The sequence below is a fragment of the Pongo abelii genome, chromosome 17, assembly GCF_028885655.2.
Source record: "Pongo abelii isolate AG06213 chromosome 17, NHGRI_mPonAbe1-v2.0_pri, whole genome shotgun sequence".
NCBI lineage: Eukaryota > Metazoa > Chordata > Mammalia > Primates > Hominidae > Pongo > Pongo abelii.
Window position 1 is genome coordinate 72,547,624 of NC_072002.2, and position 22,101 is coordinate 72,569,724.

The following is a 22,101-nucleotide window of genomic DNA, read 5'->3' on the forward strand; positions in this document are numbered from 1 at the left end:
CATCACCGCCATCACATAAGTCTACATCCTGCAGAGTGTGTAGGAAAGGCTCTTTAAGCATCTGGACAACCTCCTTCTAGTGGTTCTGTCTAGCTTCTGGATACCTGGAACAAAGTCTAGAGGGCAGTGGCTCCTGAAATGATCTCACTGCAACCTTAACTGGACACCAAGGAAGTTTTGTATCATGATAGCTAAAAGACAGTTGCTCTAAATTTTTTGTGAAAATCATATTTAACTGGGGGTGAGGGGGTAGGAGTGGCAAGGGAGAAGTCTCGTCTTAACTTTTTTTTGTTTTTTTTTTGAGATGGAGTCTCCCTCTGTCACCCAGGCTGGAGTGCAGTGGCACAATTTTGGCTCAGTGCAACCTCCACCTCCCAGGTTCAAGTGATTCTCCTGCTTCAGCCTCCTGAGTAGCTGGGATTACAGGTGTGTGCCACCACGCCCGGCTAATTTTTTTGTATTTTTAGTAGAGATGGGTTTTCACCATGTTGGTCAGGCTGATCTTGAACTCCTGACCTCAGGCAATCTTCCTGCCTCAGCCTCCCAAAGTGCTGGAATTACAGGTGTGAGCCACCGTGCCTGGCCGAAGTCATCTTAGCTTTTAAGGAATGCATGCATAGTAGGTTCTATACTGCAGGTTTCTCAGTCAGTGGTTTCTGAGAATCTCATGTTGGAGGCAAAGATGGCAAGAGGTACTAGCTGCCTCTGAAAGCAAGAGATTACGAAGAGCATCTCTGAGGTCATTAGAAAAAAGTGCTTCCTTCATGATCATCACCATTGGCCTATCCAAGAAACTGAGCTGGCCTTGCAGGAAGCCCTACCTCCATCAAGACAGCCTCTAGGTTTGAATAAAGATTGGAACACTAGTTTAATAAAGTTATTTCATAACCATCCTCCTGATCACTGGGCTATATAATGTGTGGTTAAAATGACAGGCTTTGGAGTCAACTCCTAGATCCAAGTCTTGGTCAGCTCTACCATTTATGGCTTATGGGACTTTGAGCAAGTTACTTTAGCTTACTAGGTCTCAGCTTTTCTCTGCAAATGGAGGTCATGCCAGGCCTGACCTTCTAGACTAGAAGAATTAAGTGTAGTGACAACACAAGTTAAGAAGCTGCCTACGGCTATTACTGTTACGCTAATTTGGATTGCTGACCTTAAGAGAAGATAACTGGGCCAGGCGCGGTGGCTTACACCTGTAATCCCAACACTTTGGGAGGCCGAGGTGGGCGGATCACCTGAGGTTGGAAGTTCGAGACCAGCCTGACCAACATAGAGAAACCCCATCTCTACTAAAAATACAAAATTAGCAAGGTGTGGTGGCACATGCCTGTAATCCCAGCTACTCAGGAGGCTGAGGCAGGAGAATGGCTTGAACCTGGGAGGCGGAGGTTTTGGTGAGCTGAGATCACACCACTGCACTCCAGCCTTGACAACAAGGCTGCCTCAGCCTCCATCTCAAAAAAAAAAAAAAAAAAAAAAGAGCGAGAAGATAACTGGGGTGCAGTTAGAAGACAGAAAGATCCTTCTTCCCACATCACGGTGAATATGTGAAACTCCTCTTCCCTGCTAGAAGGAAGTAAGGGAAAATGGCCTACTTCCTCAAGAGCGGCACCTTGGAGTTTGCAGTGCTAACCTCTACACACACCTTTCTAAACATCTCCTTTGATAACAGGGCCATCCTTTACTATCTGACTTGAAGGTCTTACAGTTTCCTAAATCATTGCGTATCCATTTCTCCTTAGCATCGTCTCTTCTTTTTCTCTCCTCTCCACGCATCCTCCATCCCCACCTAGACACATATTCTACCCCATTTTCATAAAACCTTAGAGGGTCAATCCCAGCAGGTGTAACTTTTCCAAATCCAACGTTTGCTGTAAAGAATCTGATAAAGTGCCGGGCGCAGTGGCTCATGCCTGTAATCCCAGCACTTGGGGAGGCTGAGGCAGGTGGATCACCTGAAGTCAGGAGTTTGAGACCAGCCTGGTCAACATGGTGAAACCCTGTCTCTACTAAAAATATAAAAATTAGCTGGGTGTGGTGGCAGGCAACTGTGATTCCAGCTACTCGGGGGGCTGCGGCAGGAGAATCGCTTGAACTCAGGAGAAGGAGGAGGTTGCAGTGAGCTAAGATGGCGCCACTGCACTCCAGCCTGGGTGACAAGAGCGAAACTCGGTCTCAAAAAAAAAGCAAACAACCAAAAAAAAAAAAAAAAAAACCGGGGCCTGTTGTGGGGTGGGGGGAGGGGGGAGGGATAGCATTAGGAGATATACCTAATGTTAAATGACGAGTTAATGGGTGCAGCACACCAACATGGCACATGTATACATATGTAACTAACCTGCACGTTGTGCACATGTACCCTAAAACTTACAGTATAATAAAAAAAAAAAAGAATAAAAAAATAAAAAAAAGAATCTGAAAAAACCAAGTGGATATTCTGAGCTTAAGCTTTGTAATCCGCACGGCAGACACTAAAGGTTGATTCTGGCGCTAACTAGTGTGTGTAGAGTTCCCTCGAATATAGCAACAGTTCTTTCATATTTAAACTCATGCTCTCCGGATAACTGGATGCTTTGCCACAATTAGGAAAAAAAAAATTTTTAAGTAGGCCTTTTAAAATGTAAAAACAGTTCACAAAAATAACTTACTGAAATTTATGACCAAAATTTTAATAAAAAATCAACGATCTTTTTGGGGGGAAATTCAGCATCTAAATACAATAATAAAAGACAAGCACAAAAATAGGTTTAATTTTAAGGTACAAATAATTTTACAAAGTAAGGATTTTATTTTATTTTTTTCAGATGGAGTTTAGCTCTTGTTGTCCAAGCTGGAGTGCAATGGTGTGATCTCGGCTCACTGCAACCTCTGCCTCCTGGGTTCAAGCGATTCTCTTGCCTCAGCCTCCCGAGTAGCTGGGATTACAAGCGTGCACCATCACACCTGGCTAATTTTTTGTATTTTTAGTAGAAACGGGGTTTCACCAGGTTAGCCAGGCTGGTCTCGAACTCCTGACTTCAGGTGATCCACCCGCTTCAGCCTCCCAAAGTGCTGAGATTACAGGTGTGAGCCACCATGCCCAGCCTTTTTTTTTTTTTTTTTTTTTTTTTTTTTAGACGGAGTCTCGCTCTGTCACCCAGGCTGGAATGCAATGGCATGGTCTCGGCTCACTGCAACCGTCGCCTCCCGGGTTCAAGCGATTCTCCCACCTCAGCCTTCCGAGTAGCTGGGATTACAGGCACCCACCATCATGCCCGGCTAATTTTTGTATTTTTGTAGAGATGGGGTTTCACCATGTTGGCCAGGCTGGTCTCGAACTCCTCACCTGAGGTGATCCGCCCGCCTTGTCCTCCCAAAGTGCTGGGATTACAGGCCTGGGCCACTGCGCCTGGCTGGATTTTAGTTTTATTCACTTCAGGGATACCAGTTTTAACACCCATATCAGTATAACATGAACTTTTTAAAATACAGAATTAGAATAATATTTCCGTTTGCTCCCTTTCCCTGTTCATACAACACTGATTGAGCTGGTTCTGTGTATGAGGCACTGTTCCTTTATGTACAGAACCCTGATGCTAATATAAAACACTTTCAAGATTATTCGCATTATATGTGTCTACAGCTTAAATGTTATCGAGTCACTATAATTCAAACAGATTTAAGATAGCAAACGGCATTACCTGTAAGATAAGAAGAACCAGGAAATATAGATTGGCTGCTCTCTTAAATTGCTCAAACAGATTCATTGGTATAAAGGTAAATGCGTTGTACTTGTATGTTTTAATTGCATTATTCTGTTGGAAAAAAAAAAGAGTCATTCTAAATGATGCTGTATTTATCACAATGTATACAAATCTGCAAAAATCATTAAGTCCCACAGCTTACAGTGACAAAAGAACATAACCTGTCAGAAAGATATTGAGGATTTTGGCTGGGTGCGGTGGCTCATGCCTGCAATCTTAGCACTTTGGGAGACCGAGGTGGGTGGATCACTTGAGCCTAGGAGTTTGAGACCAACCTGGCCAACATGGTGAAACCCCACCTCTACTAAAAATACAAAAGTTAGCCAGGCGTGGTGGCATGCGCCTGTAATCCCAGATACTTGGGAGGCTGAGGCAGAAGAATCACTTGAACCCGGGAGGCAGAAGTTGCAGATTGCCCCACTGCACTCCAGCCTGTGTGACAGGTGAGACTCTGCCTTAAAAAAGAAAAAAAGAAAGAAAGATACTGATATTTCTTTTAAGCTTTTAATTCTAGCCAAGCAGCCAAGCCTCAAAATGACTACTTGGAGTCTTATGACAGAGGCATTAACAAGAAACAGACATCAGACTGTGACCAAATAAATCCTGCTGTCAGATTCCTTGACCCATTAGAGACTGTTAGAAAACAGGGTAAAGGTAGACAACAACATGGCCAAAGCCAGGAAAAGTGACGTTTTTATTTAAGTGAGAAGACAGAGCCTACTATGTAAGAAAGATCAAAGGGTACTGTAGTGGGTTGCATTGTGTCCTGCAAAAGATACGTTCAGGTCTTAACGCTAATACCTATGAATGGGATCTTATTTGGAAATAAGACCTTTGCAGAGATAATCAAGATGAAGATATATGTGATTAGGACAGGCTCTAATTTAATGAGGTGCTTATTCGGACTGGGGTCCCTATAAGAGGAAAGTTGCACACAGACACACACAGGAAGAGTGCCCCTTGAAGATGGAAGCAGAGATTGGGGTGACTTCATCTGTAAGCCAAGGAACTCCAAGGATTGCCAGTGGCCACCAGAAGCCAGGGGAGAGGCAGAGAACAGATTCTCCTGCAGAGGCTCCAGAAGGAGCCAACCCTGCCAACAGCAAGATTTCAGACTTCTGATCCCTGCATCAGGAGAGAGTAAACTTCTGTTGTTTTAAGCCATCCAGTTGTGGTACTCTGCTATGGAAGCCCTTGGCATTAAAACACACATCTTACAACATTTAAGCCCACACTTAATATTTATTATTATTATTATTATTGAGACAGGATCTTACTCCTGTCACCCAAGCTGGAGTGCAATGGCACAATCTCAGCTCACTGAAACCTCTGCCTCCTGGGCTCAAGCGATTCTCTTGGCTCAGCCTCCCAAGTAGCTGAGACTGTGGGCACATGCCACCATTCCAGGCTAATTTTTGTATTTTGCGTTTAATCTTTAAGCATTCTTTATCACATTCCAAAGGTAATAAGCATTTTTGAGTCAAAAATATGTTTAAAATCTCTAAATCCATTCCAGGCAGAGAAGGGGAAGATAAGTTCTTAAGAGATTCCTTTCAAACTCATTACTTTCAAACAGGAGGCTTCTGTGCCATCATTGTATATTCTTTCATAAAACATTTCTAAGAGAGCTTAAAATTTAAAAAAGAGAGAGAAAATTTCAATCTACATAATTCTGTTTTGTTTCAAGTCACCCCCTACCCACCCCAAAGGTAAACATCAATAAAAATGACATTCTATAGAAACAATGATGATTATCAATAGCCCCAGGCAGGTGGTTACGTGGAAGGCAGGTGTAGCATGAAGGTAGTAAGCATGCCAGCTACTGGAAAAAACTGCATTTTAATAAAAGCAATTCAGAAAGTTGACAACTCACCGCATATTTACTCTCCTTAATACAAAAGAATTTTGTGTTCATAAAGCGAGGTTGTTCGTGGTACTTGCGATCGTTTGCTTTGACTTGCCATGTACATTCTTTAAAAAAAAGGGAGAAAAGTTCGTAAGTAGCAAATTAACATGTTGTTATGAGTTGAATTGTGCCTTCCCCAGATTCAAATATTGAAGGTCACATCCTCAGAATGTGACCTTATTTGGAAACTGCTCATTGCAGATGTAATCAAATTAAAGTGAAGTCATTAGAGAGGACCCTAATTCAACATGACTGATACCTTTACAAAAAGGGAAATTTGGACACAGAGATAGATGGAAGACAATGTGAAGTCGCAGGGAGAAAATGGCCATCTGCAAGCCAAGGAGAGAAGCCTAGAACAGATCTCTCCCTTGTAGCTCTCAGAAGGAATCGATCCTGCTGATACCTTGATGCCTAGAGGAAGGCATAAGCATGCTGCTGCTATGAAAGCTGGAGGCAAGCATGCTATAAATCAGGAAGAAAATGAGGAAGCAGGCCGGGCGCGGTGGCTCACGCCTGTAATCCCAGCACTTTGGGAGGCCAAGGCGGGTGGATCACGAGGTCAGGAGGTCAAGACCAGCCTGGCCAAGGTGGTGAAACCCCGTCTCTACTAAAAACAGCCAGGTGCGGTGGCGGGCGCCTGTAATTCCAGCTTCTCAGGAGGCTGAGGCAGGAAAATTGTTTGAACCCGGGAGGTGGAGGTTGCAGTGAGCTGAGATTGCGCCACTGCACTCTAGCCTGGGCGACAGAGCAAGATTCCATCTCAAAAAAACAAAAAGAAAAGAAAAGAGAACGAGGAAGCACCTCTTTGGCATCAAGTTCTCCATGAGCATGCCTGCTGGATGAAGCTCCCTTGAGTGACGCACATAATGGAGAGAACTAGGTTTTGATGAATCCCCACCAAATTGGCAAAGAGGAGAAATTAACAATGAGTGTGGCACAACTATTTTTGGAGATGGGAATATATTAAAAGACACTTGAAAGTAAAAAATTACAAAAATATCAGTCTTAACAACTATAATAATAAAGATATACTTTAAAAAATATTATATTTCACTTTTTAAATGACTTATTATCCTTTTTTTATTTCCTTTGAGACAGAGTCTCACTCTGTCACCCAGACTGGAGTGTAGTGTGTGATCTCGGCTCACTGCAACCTCTGCCTCCTAGGTTCAAGTGATTCTTCTGCCTCAGCCTCCTGAGTAGCTGGGATTACAGGTGCTTGCCACCACACTCGGCTGATTTTTGTATTTTTAGTAGAGACGGGGTTTCACCATATTGGCCAGTCTGGTCTTGAACTTCTGACCTGGTGATCCACCCGCCTTGGCCTCCCAAAGTCCTGGGATTACAGGCGTGAGCCACTGTGCCTGGCAAAATGATGTATTTTCTAGACTCCCACTCCAAAGGAAATATGGACAATATGGCAAGAGTAACAAGTGTAGGCCGAGCATGGTGGCTCACACCTGTAATCCTAGCAGTTTGTGAGGCCGAGGCGGATGGATCACTTGAGGTCAGGAGTTCAAAACCAGCCTGGCCAACATGGTGAAACCCCGTGTCTACTAAAAACACAAAAAATTAATGGGGCGTGGTGGTGCATGCCTGTAATCCCAGCTACTCGGGAGGCTGAGGCAGGAGAATCTCTTGAACCTGGGAGGCAGAGGTTGCAGTGAGCCGAGATAGTGCCACTGCACTCCAGCCTGGGTGACAGAGGGAGACTCTGTCTCAAAAAAAAAAAAAAAAAAAAGTAACAAGTGTAGACTATTGAGGAATGCACATAATTAACCTGATTGCTTTTTTAAAGCCACAATATCACTATTGAACATTTTTCTCACATCATTTTGGCTGCCTTTCATCGGGTAATCATAACAGTTGTGTTATTACAAATGAAAATGTTCCTGGCATTTTTGTAGCTCAAGTGCAATCTTATCAAAAGAGAAAATAAAAATGGAAATATAAAGCCACTCATAAGCACTGTAATCATGTATGCAATCAGAACAGCTCATTCCACTCAAAAAGGCGATCTCAAAGTAGGTAGATAAGACCTTATATAAGGTACTCTTGAATCCATTCTATTTGGTGGTAATTTGCAAATGCATGTGCTTTTAATGGTTTACTTTAGCTCACAGATGACTTGTGACACATCCCAGCCACCAGGGTTCTAGAACACTGTTCAGAACCACTGTTCCAAATTTCAGGAAGGCTGAGAAGAAAAACAGACAAGATTTCTCAAGAAGACAGAAAAGGCCAATAAAGGATTTTTAAAAAGTCAATTTTAGAAATACTCAAGCAGAAAGAAGAAACTGCCTTGTTAAGGAGCTGGACATAATGATCTTTCCCAGTCCACCTCTGGTCCATCCCCCTTGTGGCTCTCTAAATCTGCTTCATAATTAAGCCACCAGCTGGTGGTGGCTCTGTCTAGTCCCAGCACTATACCCTCATCCCTGGCCAATTTTGATTTGGATGATTCAGACAGAGGAGGGTGGCATCTGACCTCGAGTAGGAGCAGTGAGGGGTTACCAGAAATGACCTTGATCTCTTAATTTTACACTTCTGCCAATACTGTGGGGAGCCTGGAGAAAGTAACCAGTATGTCTTTGTCTGCAATTGAACCACAAACGCATTTTTACTCAATTTTAGAAATCTGACTGCAGTCAAGTAACCAATAACCCTATTTCCAGTTAAAGATCCTTGTTTGGCCTAATTCAGACAAATCAGGGGACAAACAAATTGATGCCTACTTCTGATTCATCTATGAGTTTAGGCTAATTGCTTGAGCTGTATTTCAATGAGATACCATGAAAATATGAAAACAGAGCTCTGTGGACAGACACACTTGCAGAAGACAGCACCTTGCAACCCTCTCTTGGAAGTTCAGTGGATTTGCTGGTACATTAAAGGCTGTGAGAAGTCCTGTAGTAAATAAACTGATTTTATTTTATAAGTTAAATGTTTAAAATGCTTTAATATTTAAAATAGCTTTTCCAAAATTAATATAATCACAGGCACTTTTTAAAAAATCACAGAACACTTATTAACATGAGTCAAGAAGTGCTGCACTGATGCACATGCCTTTAGGAAAGGCAGCAAAACAGCACGCAGAGGAATTGACCTTTTTGAGCAAACATTTATTTTAAGTGTCTACTTGGAACAGAGAACTTTACTGGACACTTGAACTACAAAGATAATTTACAGAAAAAGTAGGCATCTTGCCGCATTTTCTTTTTTTTGTCCTTTTTTCTTTTTCTTTTTTCATTTTTTTTTTTTTGTTTGAGACAGTCTTGCTCTGTCATCCAGGGTGGAGTGCAGTGGTGTGATCTCAGCTCACTGCAGCCTCTGCCTCCCAGGTTCAAGCAGTTCTACTATCTCAGCCTCCCCAGTAGCTGGGACTACAGGTGCACACCACCACGCTCGGCCAATTTTTGTATTTTTGGTAGAGATGGGGTTTCACCATATTAATCAGGTTGTTTTCAAACTCCTGACCTCAGGTGGTCCACCTGCCTCGACCTCCCAAAGTGCTGGGATTACAGGCTTGAGCCACCATGCCTGGCCACTTTTTCTTTTTCTTTTCTTTTTTTTTTTTTTTTTAAGAGATGGAGTCTCACTATGTTGCCCAGTGCCTAGGCTGGCCTCAAATTCCTGGGCTCAAGTGATCCTCCTGCCTCAGCCTTCAGAGTAGCTGGGATTACAGGCATGCACCACACTGTGCCTGGCTCATCTCATTTTCTAGAATGGATATATTGACAAAGAAAAGAGAAGAAATAAGAAATGCAAAAAATGCACCTTCGCCATATGGCCCTTTAGCTAAAAGTTACAAAACTAACAAGGCTGTGCCATCAGAACTATCCATGTACATGTACAGAGATGATTTTAACAGCTGCCATGTGACATGTGGCTCAAAGTCACCCTGAGTCTACTAAATGGTTGTGTTGTCAATATATTTAAATACGGCTACGTGCTTTCCAGAGTGTTCCCATGATCACCACGTCGTTTGATCAGTGCCATCTGGAAGAGCAGATGAGTGCAGCCCTCCCCTCCTCCTCTCTCTGCTGGCTCCGAATGCTTGCTTACAGACCCACCAACAACCAAGAAGCTGCACTGGTTGGTACACACTGCAGCAAACAAGTGAAGCAAGAAGATAAAAAGTCCAACATCAAAAAGAAAAAAAAAACCATAGAAACAATTGAAGAGAGAATGGGTAAAGGACATGAAAAGACAGTTCATACAAAGGGAAATTCAATGCTGCTCTCACTGAGGCTGGAGTCCAATGATGCGATCTCAGCTCACTGCAACCTCTGTCTCCTGGGTTCAAGAGATTCTCCTGCCTCACTCTCCCGAGTAGCTGGGGTTACAGGAGCCTGCCATCACGCCCGGCTAATTTTTGTATTTTTAGTGGAGACCAAGTTTCATCATGTTGGCCAGACTGGCCTTGAACTCCTGACCTCAGGTGATCTGCCCACCTCGGCCTCCCAAAGTGCCGGGATAATGGGCATGAGCCACCGTACCCGGCCTCAAATGGCTCTTAAACCTGTTAGAAGATACTTGGGTTCCTAAAAGAGAAATGCAATTCTTCACTGAGATAATAGTTTTTATCCTATAGTAGCAAAATATTGGCAAATGGTAATGCTTGGGATGACATTCTAGGTTCAAAAGAGAGCAGAGAAACAGACACTCTGAGGTAGCCTTTATGGAGAGCAATTTGGCCAGATCTCAAAATTTAACACACACATGCACTGACCGAACAATCACACTTCTAGGAAATATCCCCCATGTACCTACTGCAGGGATTTTCAATGCAGCCCTATTTATCAGAATGACTAGAAACAACCCAAGTGCCTACTGGGAGCAGCCAGTTAAACACGATTACAATGAAAGCCTATGCAGTCAGCAAAAAAAGAATGAGGTGACCCCATAAATATGATAGGAATGACCTCCAAATTATACTGTTAAGAGACAAAAGCATAAGGGTATCTACCATCTTGTGCTTCCAGCTATGTGATGCACAGAATTCATACACAATATGAATGCATATATGCACACACATGTGCACATCTATGTTTCTGCATATGTGTATGGGTATATAAGGAAGCAAGTTTGTAAGCATTCTTTGCGCATACAAACATCTATCTCTCTGGAAGGACATATTTTGAGAAACTGGTAACCGTAGTTTCTTTTTGTCATTTTTTTAAAAGACAAAGTCTCATTGTGGCACCTGGGCTGGAGTGCAGTGGCATGCTCATAGCTCACTGCAGCCTCTGAACTCCTGGGCTCAAGTGATCCTCCCACCTCAACTTCTGGAGTAGCTGAGACTAAAGTGCACGCCATCGTACCTAATTTTTAATTTTTTTTGTAAAGATGAGGTCTTGCTTTGCAGACCAGGCTGGTCTTGAACTGCTGCCCACAAGCTATCCTCCTGCCTTGGCCTCCCAGAGTGCCGGGATTACAGGTGTGAGCCACCGTGCCCAGTCCAGCAGTATTTTTTTTGGAAAGGAAACTGCATGACTGAGGGACAGAAGAGGCAGGAAGGAAAACTTCATTTTCACTCTGGACCCTTTTCCAATTGGATCATTTACATGTATTACTGTTTTAAAGCAATGTTTGTGATTCCACTCCTTCCTTCTATTGGCATATATATATATATATATATCTCGAATATGGAGAGGAGCAAGGTGGCCAAATAGAAGCTCGCACTAATTGTAATTCCCATAGGAACATCAAATTTAACAACTATCTACAAACAAAAAAGCACCTTTATAAGAACCAAAACATCAGGCACTCACAGTACCTGGTTTTAACTTTATATTGCTGAAAAAGGACTGAAGAGGGTAGGAAAGATAGTCTCGAATTGCCAATGCCACCCCTCCCCCAGCCCCAGCACCAGATGTGTGGCATGGAGAGAAAATCTGTACGCTTGGGAGCGGGACAGTGCAGCGATTGTGAGGCTTTGCATTGAACTCAGTGCTGCCCTATTACAGACAGTAGAAAGCAAAAGCAGGCTGAACTCAGCTGATGCCAGACCATAGAGGGAGCATTTAGACCAGCCCTAGCCAGAGGGGAGTCTCCTGTACCTTGGTCAGAACTTGAATTCTGGCAAGCCTCGTCACCGAGGGCCAAAGTGCTCTGGGGCTCTAAATAAACTTGAAAGGCAGTGTAGGCCACATGAACTACAACTCTTAGGCAAGTCCTAGTGCTGAGCTGGACTTGGAGCCAGTTGACTTAGCAGGCACATGACCTACTGAGACACCAGCCAGAGCAGCTAGTGGAATGCTTGCTCGGCCCCTCCCCGCCAACCTCACTGCTCCAAAAGAGAATTCTTCCTTCTGCTTGAGGAGGTGAGAGGGAGGAGTAAAGAGAATTTTGTCTTGCATCTTGGATACCAGCTCAGCCACAGTAGGATAGGGCACCAGGCAGGGTCATGAGGCTGTTTCAGGCCCTAGCTCCCAGACAACGTTTCTAGACAATCCTGGATCAGAAGAGAGCCTGCTGCCTCGCAGGGCAAGGACCCACCTCTGGCAGGATCCATTACCTGCTGATGAAAGAGCCCTTGAGCCCTGAATAAACAGTAGTGACACCCAGTTAATATCCAAGGCTATGGGCCTTAATTGAGGCTAACATATTCTGGCTTTAGGTGTGACCCAGCACATTCCCAGCTGTGGTGGCCATGGTGAGAGATTCCTTCTGCTTGAGAAAAGCAGAGGGAAAATTAAAGGGTGCTTTGTCTTGCTCTTGATCTTTCTCTCTTTCTTTCTTTCTTTTTCTTTCTTTCTTTCTCTCTCTCTTTGTCTCTTTCTTCTTTCTTTCTTTTCAGAGATGGAGTCTCGCTATGTTGCCTAGGCTGGAGTGCAATGGTGTCATCTCAGCTCACTGCAACCCCTGCCTCCTGGGTTCAAGCAATTCTCATGCCTCAGCCTCCTGAGTAGCTGGGATTACAGGCATGTACCACCTTGCCCAGCTAATTTTTTTAAATTTTTTATTTTATTTTATTTTATTTTTATTTTATTTTATTTGAGATGGTGTCTCACTCTGTCACCCAGGCTGGAGTGCAGTGGTGTGATCTCAGCTTACTGCAACCTCCGCCTACCGGGTTCAAGCAATTCTCCTGCCTCAGCCTCCCGAGTAGCTGGGATTAGAGGTGTGTGCTACCATGCTTGGCTAATTTTGTATTTTTAGTAGAGATGGGGTTGCACCATGTTGGTCAGGCCAGTCTTGAACTCCTGACCTCAAGTGATCCACCCACCTTGACCTCCCAACGTGCTGGGATTATAGGTGTGAGCCACCGTGCCCAGCTGTGACAGGCTAATTTTTGTATTTTTTGTACAGACAAGGTTTCACCATGTTGGTCAGGCTGATCTCAAACTCTTGACCTCATGATCCGCACACTTTGGCCTCCCAAAGTGTTGGGATTACAGGAGTGAGCCACCGCGCCCGGCCTAATTTTTTTTATTTTTAGTAGAGACAGGGTTTCACCATGTTGGCCAGGCTGGTCTCTAACTCCCGGCCTCAAGTGATCTGCCCGCCTCAGCCTCCCAAAGTGCTGGGATTACAGGCATGAGACACTGAGCCCAGCCTGCCTTGTACTTGGTACCACCTTGGCCATGGTGGGGTAAAGCAACAAATAGAGACCCCTCTTGGGGTCCCTGAGTCTAGGCCTTAGGTTCTTGGATGACATCTCTGGACTTGCTTTTTGCCAGAGGGGAGCTCACTGCCCTGAAGGGTGACTGAAAGCATTTACCACAAGCTGACTGAAGAGGCCGTAGGCCTTTACTGAACATCAGCAGTAACCTGGCAGCACTCCTTATAGACCTGTGGTGGTGGTGGACATGGGGAGAGGCCCCTGAGCCTGTGGAAAAGGGAGAAGAGTGGAAAGGACTGGCTAATGGTTTGAGCGCCAGCTCAGCCACAGTAAAATAGATAGGACACCAAGTAGATTTCTAAGGTTTTGGACTCCAGTCCATGGCTCCCAGATGGCATCTCTGGATCTGGCTGCAGCCTGGGGGAACTCACTGGCTTGAAGCTAGCCTGGCTGGCTTCACGACAGGGCATTGAGGGAACATAGGCAGCCAGATCATGGTTACAGTGGGCCATGGCGAGACCCAGTGTGGTGCCAGCTTCAGGTCTGACCCAGTACATTCTCAGTGGTGATGGCCATATTGGTGCTTGTATCACCACACCCCTAGCTCTGGGTGGCCCAGAACAGAGGGAGAGAGAGAAGGAGAAAGGGAGAGGAGGGAGGAGGGGGAAGGGGGAGAGAGAAATAGCGAAAAAGAGAGAAGAGAGAGAGAGAGATTGATTCTGTTTGGGAGAAAGTAAGCAGCAAGAACAAGAGTGTGGGCTTGATAATCCAGATAATTCTTCCAGATAGTCTGCAAGAAATGCAGTGTCATTGAACTTGGGATGCCCTCTAATGCAGAAATGGGTTCAATCATAATATCCAAGTTCTTTTGAATACCTGGAAATCCTTCCCAAGAAGGATGGGTATAAACAAGCCCAGACTGTGAGGGCTACAATAAATATCTAACTCTTCAATGCCCAGACATTGATGAACATCCACAAGCATCAAGAACATCCAGGAAAACATGACTTCACCAAACTAAATAAGACACCAGGGGCCAAACCGGCAGAAACAAAACTATATGACCTTTCAGACAGAAAATTCAAAATTGCCATTTTGAGGAAACTCAAAGAAATTCAAGATAGCACAGAGAAGACATTCAGAATTCTATCAGATAAACTTAACAAAGAGGAAACTCAAATAAATTCAAGACAACACGAAAAATTTTAGATTTCTATTAGATAAATGTAACGGAGATTGAAATAATTAAAAAGAGTCAAGCTGAAATTCCGGAGTTGAAAAATGCAACTGACATACTGAAGAATGCATCAGAGACTTTTAATACCAGGATTGATTAAGTGGAACAAAGAATTAGTGAGCTGGAAGATAAGCTATTGGAAAATATGGTCAGGGGAGACAGAAGAAAAAAGAATAAAAAAGAATGAAGTACACCTACAAGATCTATAAAATAGACTTAAAAAAGCAAATCTAAGAGTTATTGGCCTTAAAGTGGAGGTACAGAAAGAGACAGGGATAGAAAGTTTATTCAAAGGATAATAACAGAGAACTTCCCAAACCTAGAGGAAGATATCAATATCCAAGAACAAGAAGGTTGTAGAACACCAAGCAGATTAACCCAGAGAAGACTACCTCAGGCATCTAGTAATCAAATTCCTAAAACTCAAGGATAAAAGGAAGGATCCTAAAAGCAGCAAAAGAAAAGAAACAAATAAAATACAATGGCACTCCAATACGTCTGGCAGCAGACTTTTCAGTGGAAACCTTATAGGCCAGGAGAGAGTGGCATGACATATTTAAAGTGCTGAAGGAAAATATATTCAAGTATAAAGGAGAAATGAAGACCTTTCCAGACAAACAAAAGCTGAGGGATTTCATCAACACTAGACCTGTCCTACAAGAAATGCTAAAGAGAGTACATTAATCAGAAAGTAAAGGATGTTAGTGAGCAATAAGAAATCACCTGAAGGCACAAAACTCACTGGTAACAGTTAAGTATACAGAAAAAACCAGAATAGTGTAACACTGTGACTGTAATATGTAAACTACTCTTCAGTAGAAAGATGAACTGATAAAAAATAGTAACTATAACAACTTTTCAAGACATAGTACAATAAGATATAAATAGAAACAATAAAAAGTTAAAAAGCAGAGGGAGGAAGTTAAAGTGTAGAGTTTTTATTAGTTTTCTTTTAGCTTAAAATAATGAGTTATTACACAGTACTTACAAGCCTCATGGTAACCTCAAATCACAAAACATACAATGGATACATACAAAATAAAAAGCAGGAAATTAAAGCACACCACAAGAGAAAACCACCTTCACTAAAAGGTAGAAGGGAATGGAGGAAAGAAGGAAGAGAAGACCACAAAGCCACCGGAAAACATAACAAAATGGCAAGAGTAAGTCCTTACTTATCAATATAACATCAAATGTAAATGGGCTAAACTGTCAATCAAAAGACATAGAGTGGCTGAATAGATTTAAAAAAAAAAAAAAACCCAATGATCTGTTGCCTACAACAGACACTCCACCTAGACTGAAAATGAAGGGATTGAAGAAGATATTCCATGCCAATGGAAAGCGAAAAAGAATAGGATATCTATATTTATATCAGACAAAATAGATTTCAAGACAAAACTATAAGAAGAGACAAAGTCACTATATAATGATAAAGAGGTCAGTTCAGCAAGAGGATATAATAGTTTTAAATATTTATCCACCTTACACTGTAGCACCCAGATATATAAAGCAAATATTACTAGAACTAAAGAGAGTGATAGACCCCAGTAAAATAATAGCTGGAGACATCAACACTACACTTTCAGCACTGGACAGATCTTCCAGACAGAAAATCAACAAAGAAACATTGGACTTAATCTGCGCTATAGACCAAATAGATATTTATAAAATATTTCATACAACAGCTGCAGAATACACATTCTTTTCCTCAGCACATGGATCATTCTCAAAGACAGAACATATATTAAGTCACAGAACAAGCCTTAAAACATTCAAATAAATTGAAACAATATCAAACATCTCTGACTGACCACAATGGAGTAAAACTAGAAATCAATAATAAGAGGAATTTTGGAAACTATACAAAAACATGGAAATTAAACAACATGTTCCTAAATGACCAGTGGGTCAATGAAGAAGTTAAACAGGAAACTGAAAAATTTCTTCTAATGGAAACATGATAAACCAAAACCTGTGGGACACAGTGAAAGCAGTACTATCAGGGAAGTTTATCGCTATACGTGCCTACATCAAAAAATAAGAAAAACTTCAAACAACCTAATGAAGCATCTAAAAGAACTAGAGCTGGGTGCAGTGGCTCACGCCTGTAATCCCAACACTTTGGGAGGCCAAGGCAGGCAGATCATGAGGTCAGGAGATTGAGACCATCCTGGCTAACACAGTGAAACCCCATCTCTACTAAAAAAATACAAAAAAATTAGCTGGGCACAGTGGCGGGTGCCTGTAGTCCCAGCTACTCAGGAGGCTGAGGCAGGAGAATGGCATGAACCCGAGAGGTGGAGCTTGCATGAGCCGAGATCATGCCACTGCACTCCAACCTGGGCAACAGAGCGAGACTCCATCTAAATAAATAAATAAATAAATAAATAAATAAATAAAAAGAACTAGAAAAGCAAGAGCAAACCAAACCCAAAGTTAGTGGAAGAAAAGAAATAATAAAGATCAAAGCAGAGATAAATGACATTGAAACAAAGAAAACAATACAAAAGATCAATGAAACAAAAATGGTTTTTTGTTTTGTTTTGGTTTGGTTTTGTTTTTTTTTTGGAGACAGAGTCTCACTCTGTTGCCCAGGCTGGAGTGCAGTGGTGCGATCTTGGCTCACTGCAACCTCTGCCTCCCAGGTTCAAGTGATTCTTGTGCCTCAGTCTCCTGAGTAGCTAGGAGTAGCCAGGACTATGGGCATGTGCCACCACACCTGGCTAATTTTTGTAGTTTTAGTAGAGACAGGGTTCCACCGTGTTGGCCAGGCTGGTCTCAAACTCCTGCCTTCAAGTGAGCCACCTACCTCAGCCTCCCAAAGTGCTGGGATTATAGGTGTGAGCCACTGTGCCTGGCCAAGAAATTAGTTTCTTGAAAAGATAAACAAAATTGACAAACCTTTAGCTGGACTAACTAAAAAAAAAAAAAAAAAGCAAAAAAAGAGAGACCCAAATAAATAAAATCAGAGCTGAAAAAGGAGACATTACAACTGTTACCACAGAAATTCAAAGATCATTAGTGGCTACTATGAGCAACTATTTGCCAATAAATTGAAAAATGTAGGAAAAAATGGATAAATTCCTAGATACATAAAATCTACCAAGATTGAATCATGAAGAAATCCAAAACCCAAACAGATGAATAACAAGTAATGAGATCAAAGCTGTAATAAAAAGTCTCTCAGCAAAGAAAATCCCAGGACCCAATGGCTTCACTACTGAATACTACCAAGCATTTAAAGAAGAACTAATACCAATCCTACTCAATCTATTCTAAAATATACAGGAGGAGGAAATACTTCCAAACTCATTCTACAAGGCCAGTGTTACCCTGATGCCAAAACCAGACAAAGACACATCAAAAAACAAAAACAAAAACAAAAAGACCTGTAGGCCAATATCATTGATGAATATTGATGCAAAAATCCTCAACAAAATACTAGAAAATTGAATTCAACAACACATTAAAAAGATCATTCATCATGACCAAGTGGGATTTAACCCAGAAATGCAAAGATTGTTCAACATACACAAATCAATTAATGTGATATGTCATGTCAATAGAATGAAGGTCAAAAACCATATGATCATTTCAATTGATGCTGAAAAAGAATTTGATACAATTCAACATCGCTTCACGATAAAAAAAAATCCTCAAAAAACTAGGTATAGAAGGAACATACCTCAGTATAATAAAAGCCAAATATGACAGACCCATAGCTAGTATCAAACTGAATGGGGAAAAACTAAAAGCCTTTCCTCTTAGATCTGGAACATGTCAAGGATGCCTACTTTCACCAGAAGTCCTAGCTAGAGCAATCAGACAAGAGAAAGAAATAAAGGGCATCCAAATTGGAAAGGAATAAGTCAATTAATTATCCTTGTTTGCAGATGATATGATCTCTTATTTGGAAAAACCTAAAGACTCCACCAAAAAACTATCAGAACTGGTAAACAAATTCTGTAAGGGTGCAAGATACAAAATCAACATACAGAAATCAGTAGCCTTTCTATATGCCAATGACAAACAATCTGAAAAAGAAATCAAGAAAATAATCCCATTTATAATAGCTATGAATAAAATACCTAAGAATTAAGTTTACCAAAGAAGTAAAAGATCTCTGCAATCAAAACTATAAATTGATTGTAATGATGCAAGAAACTAAACAGGACACCAGAAAAATGGAATGATATTCCATGCTCATGGATTGGAATATTGTTAAAATGTCCACACTACCCAAAGCAATCTACAGATTCAGTGCAATCTCTATGAAAATACCAATGACAGTCTTCGCAGAAATAGAAAAACAATCCTAAAATTTGTATGGGAACCACAAAAGACCCAGAATAGCCACAGCTAATCTAAGCCAAAAGAACAGAACTGTAGGAATCATATTACCTGACTTCAAATTATATGACAGAGCTATAATAACCAAAACAATGTGGTATTGGCATAAAAACAGACACATAGATCAATGGAACAGACAAGAGAACTCAGAGATAAATTCATACATCCTCAGTAAACTTGTTTTCAACAAAGGTGCCAAGAACATACATTGGGGAAAGGCAGTCTCTTCAATAAATGATGCAGGGAAAAACTGCATATTTATATGTAGATGAATGAAAGTAGACTCCATCTCTTGTCATATGCAAAAATTGAATCAAAATGGATTACAGACTTAAATCTAAGACCTCAAACTATGAAACTACTCCAAGAAAACCCTGGGGAAAGCTGAGCATGGTGGCTCACGCCTGTAATTCCAGCACTGTGGGAAGCCAAGGTGGGTAGATCACGAGGTCAAGAGATGGAGACCATCCTGGCCAACATGGTGAAACCCCATCTCTACTAAAATACAAAAAGTTAGCCGAGCATGGTGGCACATGCCTGTAGTCCCAGCTACTTGGGAGGCTGAGGCAAGGGAATTGCTTGAACTCAAGAAGTGGAGGTTGCAGTGAGCCAAGATCGTGCCACTGCACTCCAGCCTGGTGACAGAGCAAGACTCTGCCTAAAACAAAAACAAACAAACAAACAAACAAACAAAAAGCCACTTGGGAAACTCTCCAGGACACTAAACTGGGCAAAGATTTCTTGAGTGAACTTCACAAGCACAGGCAACCAAAGAAAAAATAGACAAATGAGATCACCAGTTTCTGTAAAGCAGAAGGAAACAATCAACAAAGTAAAGAGACAACAGAATGGGAGAAAATATTCAGGGCACTGAATTCATTTTAAATGATAGATTCTTCCCCTTGCCTCATCCCAGAACCACTCTATATCTGCAGGGGCTGGGTCCAGGCACCTAGAGAGTTTGTAAAAATTCCACAAGAGGTTCTGATGTACAGGCAGGACTGAGAACCCCCAGTTAGTGCAAAGGAGAGTGTCTTCCTATGGTGACTCCTATCATTAAAAATCTACTTCTGAACTTGGGCTGCAAAGTAGCAGGAAGAAAACCACCAGCTGAGTTAGGTTTCCATGAGCAAGAGATTCTTACCCAAGGTTCAATCATAAATTACATGACTCGAAAACAAATTCTCTAAAATGAGCATGTTGCCCAAGATCTTAAAAATAAATAGAATAGGCTGGGCACAGTGGTTCATGCCTGTAATCCCAGCACTTTGGGAGGCCAGGGTGGTCGAATCACCTTAGGTCAGGAGTTTAAGACAAGCCTGGCCAACATGGCAAAACTCCGTCCTTACTAAAAATACAAAAATTAGCTGTGCGTGATGGCGGGCGCTGGTAATCCCAGCTACTCGGGAGGCTGAGGCAGGAGAATCACTTGAACCCAGGAGGCGGAGGTTGCAGTGAGCTGAGATCACGCCACTTCACTCCAGCCTGGGCAACAAGAGCGAGACTCTGTCAAATAAATAAATAAATAGATTAAAAGAATAAAATAAAATGAGATGGCACAATATCACCACCCTTCCCCATCAGTAATCATTCAGTGCAGGAATACCCCTCACCCTGCCACTTTACAAGCATCAATTACTCTGGTGTTCTTAGGCTGTGGAGGTGGATGGCAATTTACAACCGACCAGAGAAAGAAAGAAAATAAGTAGCCAGAGTAGACTCCCATATGTGGTATGTGCCCAAAATGGAAAATGCGTCTTATTAAGTGGAACAGCTCCCTCAGCACTTTTCACAGATTTTCTAGGATATCCTACGATTGATACGTTTCAATGAGCCATCTTTATCTGTGTTTTGGTTCCAAATAAATATTAATTCATAGATGCTCTAAAGACCCCACATTCTTAATTCCAGATTATTTTATGAAGATATCACTTTAAGGCCGGGTGTGGTAGCTCACACCTATAATTCCAGCACTTTGGGAGGCTGAGGCTGGTGGATCACAAGTTCAGGAGATCGAGACCATCCTGGCCAACATGGTGAAACTCCGTCTTTACTAAAAATACAAAAATTAGCCAGGTGCGGTGGCACATGCCTGTAATCCCAGCTACTTGGGAGGCTGAGGCAGGAGGATTGCTTGAACCCAGGAGCGGGGTTGCAGTGAGCCGATATCGCGCCCCTGCTCTCCAGTCTGGGCGACAGAGAGAGACTCCATCTCAAAACAAAAACAAACAAACAAACAAGAAAACTCCAAAAATACAAAAACTAGTGTTTCCCAGAACACATGCTGAGAAGTGTGTTCATCAGGAAACGACAGAGCTCATCCCATAGCACTGAAAACATTTCCGCTCATTTCTGAGAATCTTTGCTGAATCTTTACACAAAAGGTAAAGTTACTCCACTCGAACCTGTGGGCTTATCTTTCTCCACGGCACATTCTAACAGCATGTTTGTGCCTGTCCTTTCTTCTCACAAAACACAATAAAGGTCCTTCTAGTGAAAAGTACTCTGAATGGGTCTCTCAAAGCACTTGTTTAACAGGAAAGCTTAGTTAGGCTAGGGGATTTCCTTTCTTTAAAAAAAAAGAAAGCAACTTTCTGTGCTACAACCCTCATTAAAGAAACTAGCACAGTTCAGGCTGCTTAGGCAGTGTTTTGCTGGAATGGGTGCTGGTCCCTGGTGTTACTCAGTCTGGTGGTACCTCGCAGGGTGACTCATGTTCTGATGTCTTAAAGAACTGATTCTCTGAAGGAAATTATTCAGGATGTGAAATGTCAAGAAAGACAGATGTTGATTAAAAAAAGAAAGAGAAGTCAGGGTGACACTGACCTTAACTGGGAAATTGCCCAAATGAGAATATAGTGGGAAAGGAAAGAGGGATAAAGAGGGCAAAGAGAGGAAAGGTGGAAAGGAGAGCAGACTGGCTGTGAGGGAGGCAGGGCACATGGGAAATAGGAGGAAAGAGGTCTGGCATTTACTGAACATCATCTGTGTGCTTGGGAAGGGCACAGAGAGGTATTAGAATAAGAATTTTTGTAAAAAGTCACAGGCAAAGTCATTTGATATGGGGTTTGAGAAGCGAGAACCACCCAAATCCCTTAGGAATATAAACCACCCTTGGAAAACATGACTACGATTCAAGACTGAGCATTTTTTTTTTTTTTTTGAGATGGAGTCTCACTTTGTCACCCAGGATGGCGTGCAGTGGTGGGATCTTGGTTCACTGCAACCTCCACTTCCCAGGTTCAAGCAATTCTCCTGCCTCAGCCTCCCAAGTAGCTGGGATTATAGG

General features: G+C 42.2%; 1 protein-coding gene across 8 annotated transcripts in view; it reads right to left on the reverse strand.

Moving 5' to 3' along the window:
• ATP8B1 (ATPase phospholipid transporting 8B1) overlaps positions 1–22,101 on the reverse strand; it is a 155,658-nt gene that overhangs the window by 57,665 nt on the left and 75,892 nt on the right. For all 8 annotated transcript variants that reach the window (XM_063716917.1, XM_024235977.3, XM_024235976.3 and 5 more), the window contains 2 exons: positions 5,620–5,717; positions 3,684–3,797 (listed from right to left, as the gene is read on the reverse strand). In XM_063716917.1, the coding sequence (XP_063572987.1) occupies positions 3,684–3,797; positions 5,620–5,717 (212 nt within the window). The remainder of the gene's footprint in view (positions 1–3,683; positions 3,798–5,619; positions 5,718–22,101) is intronic.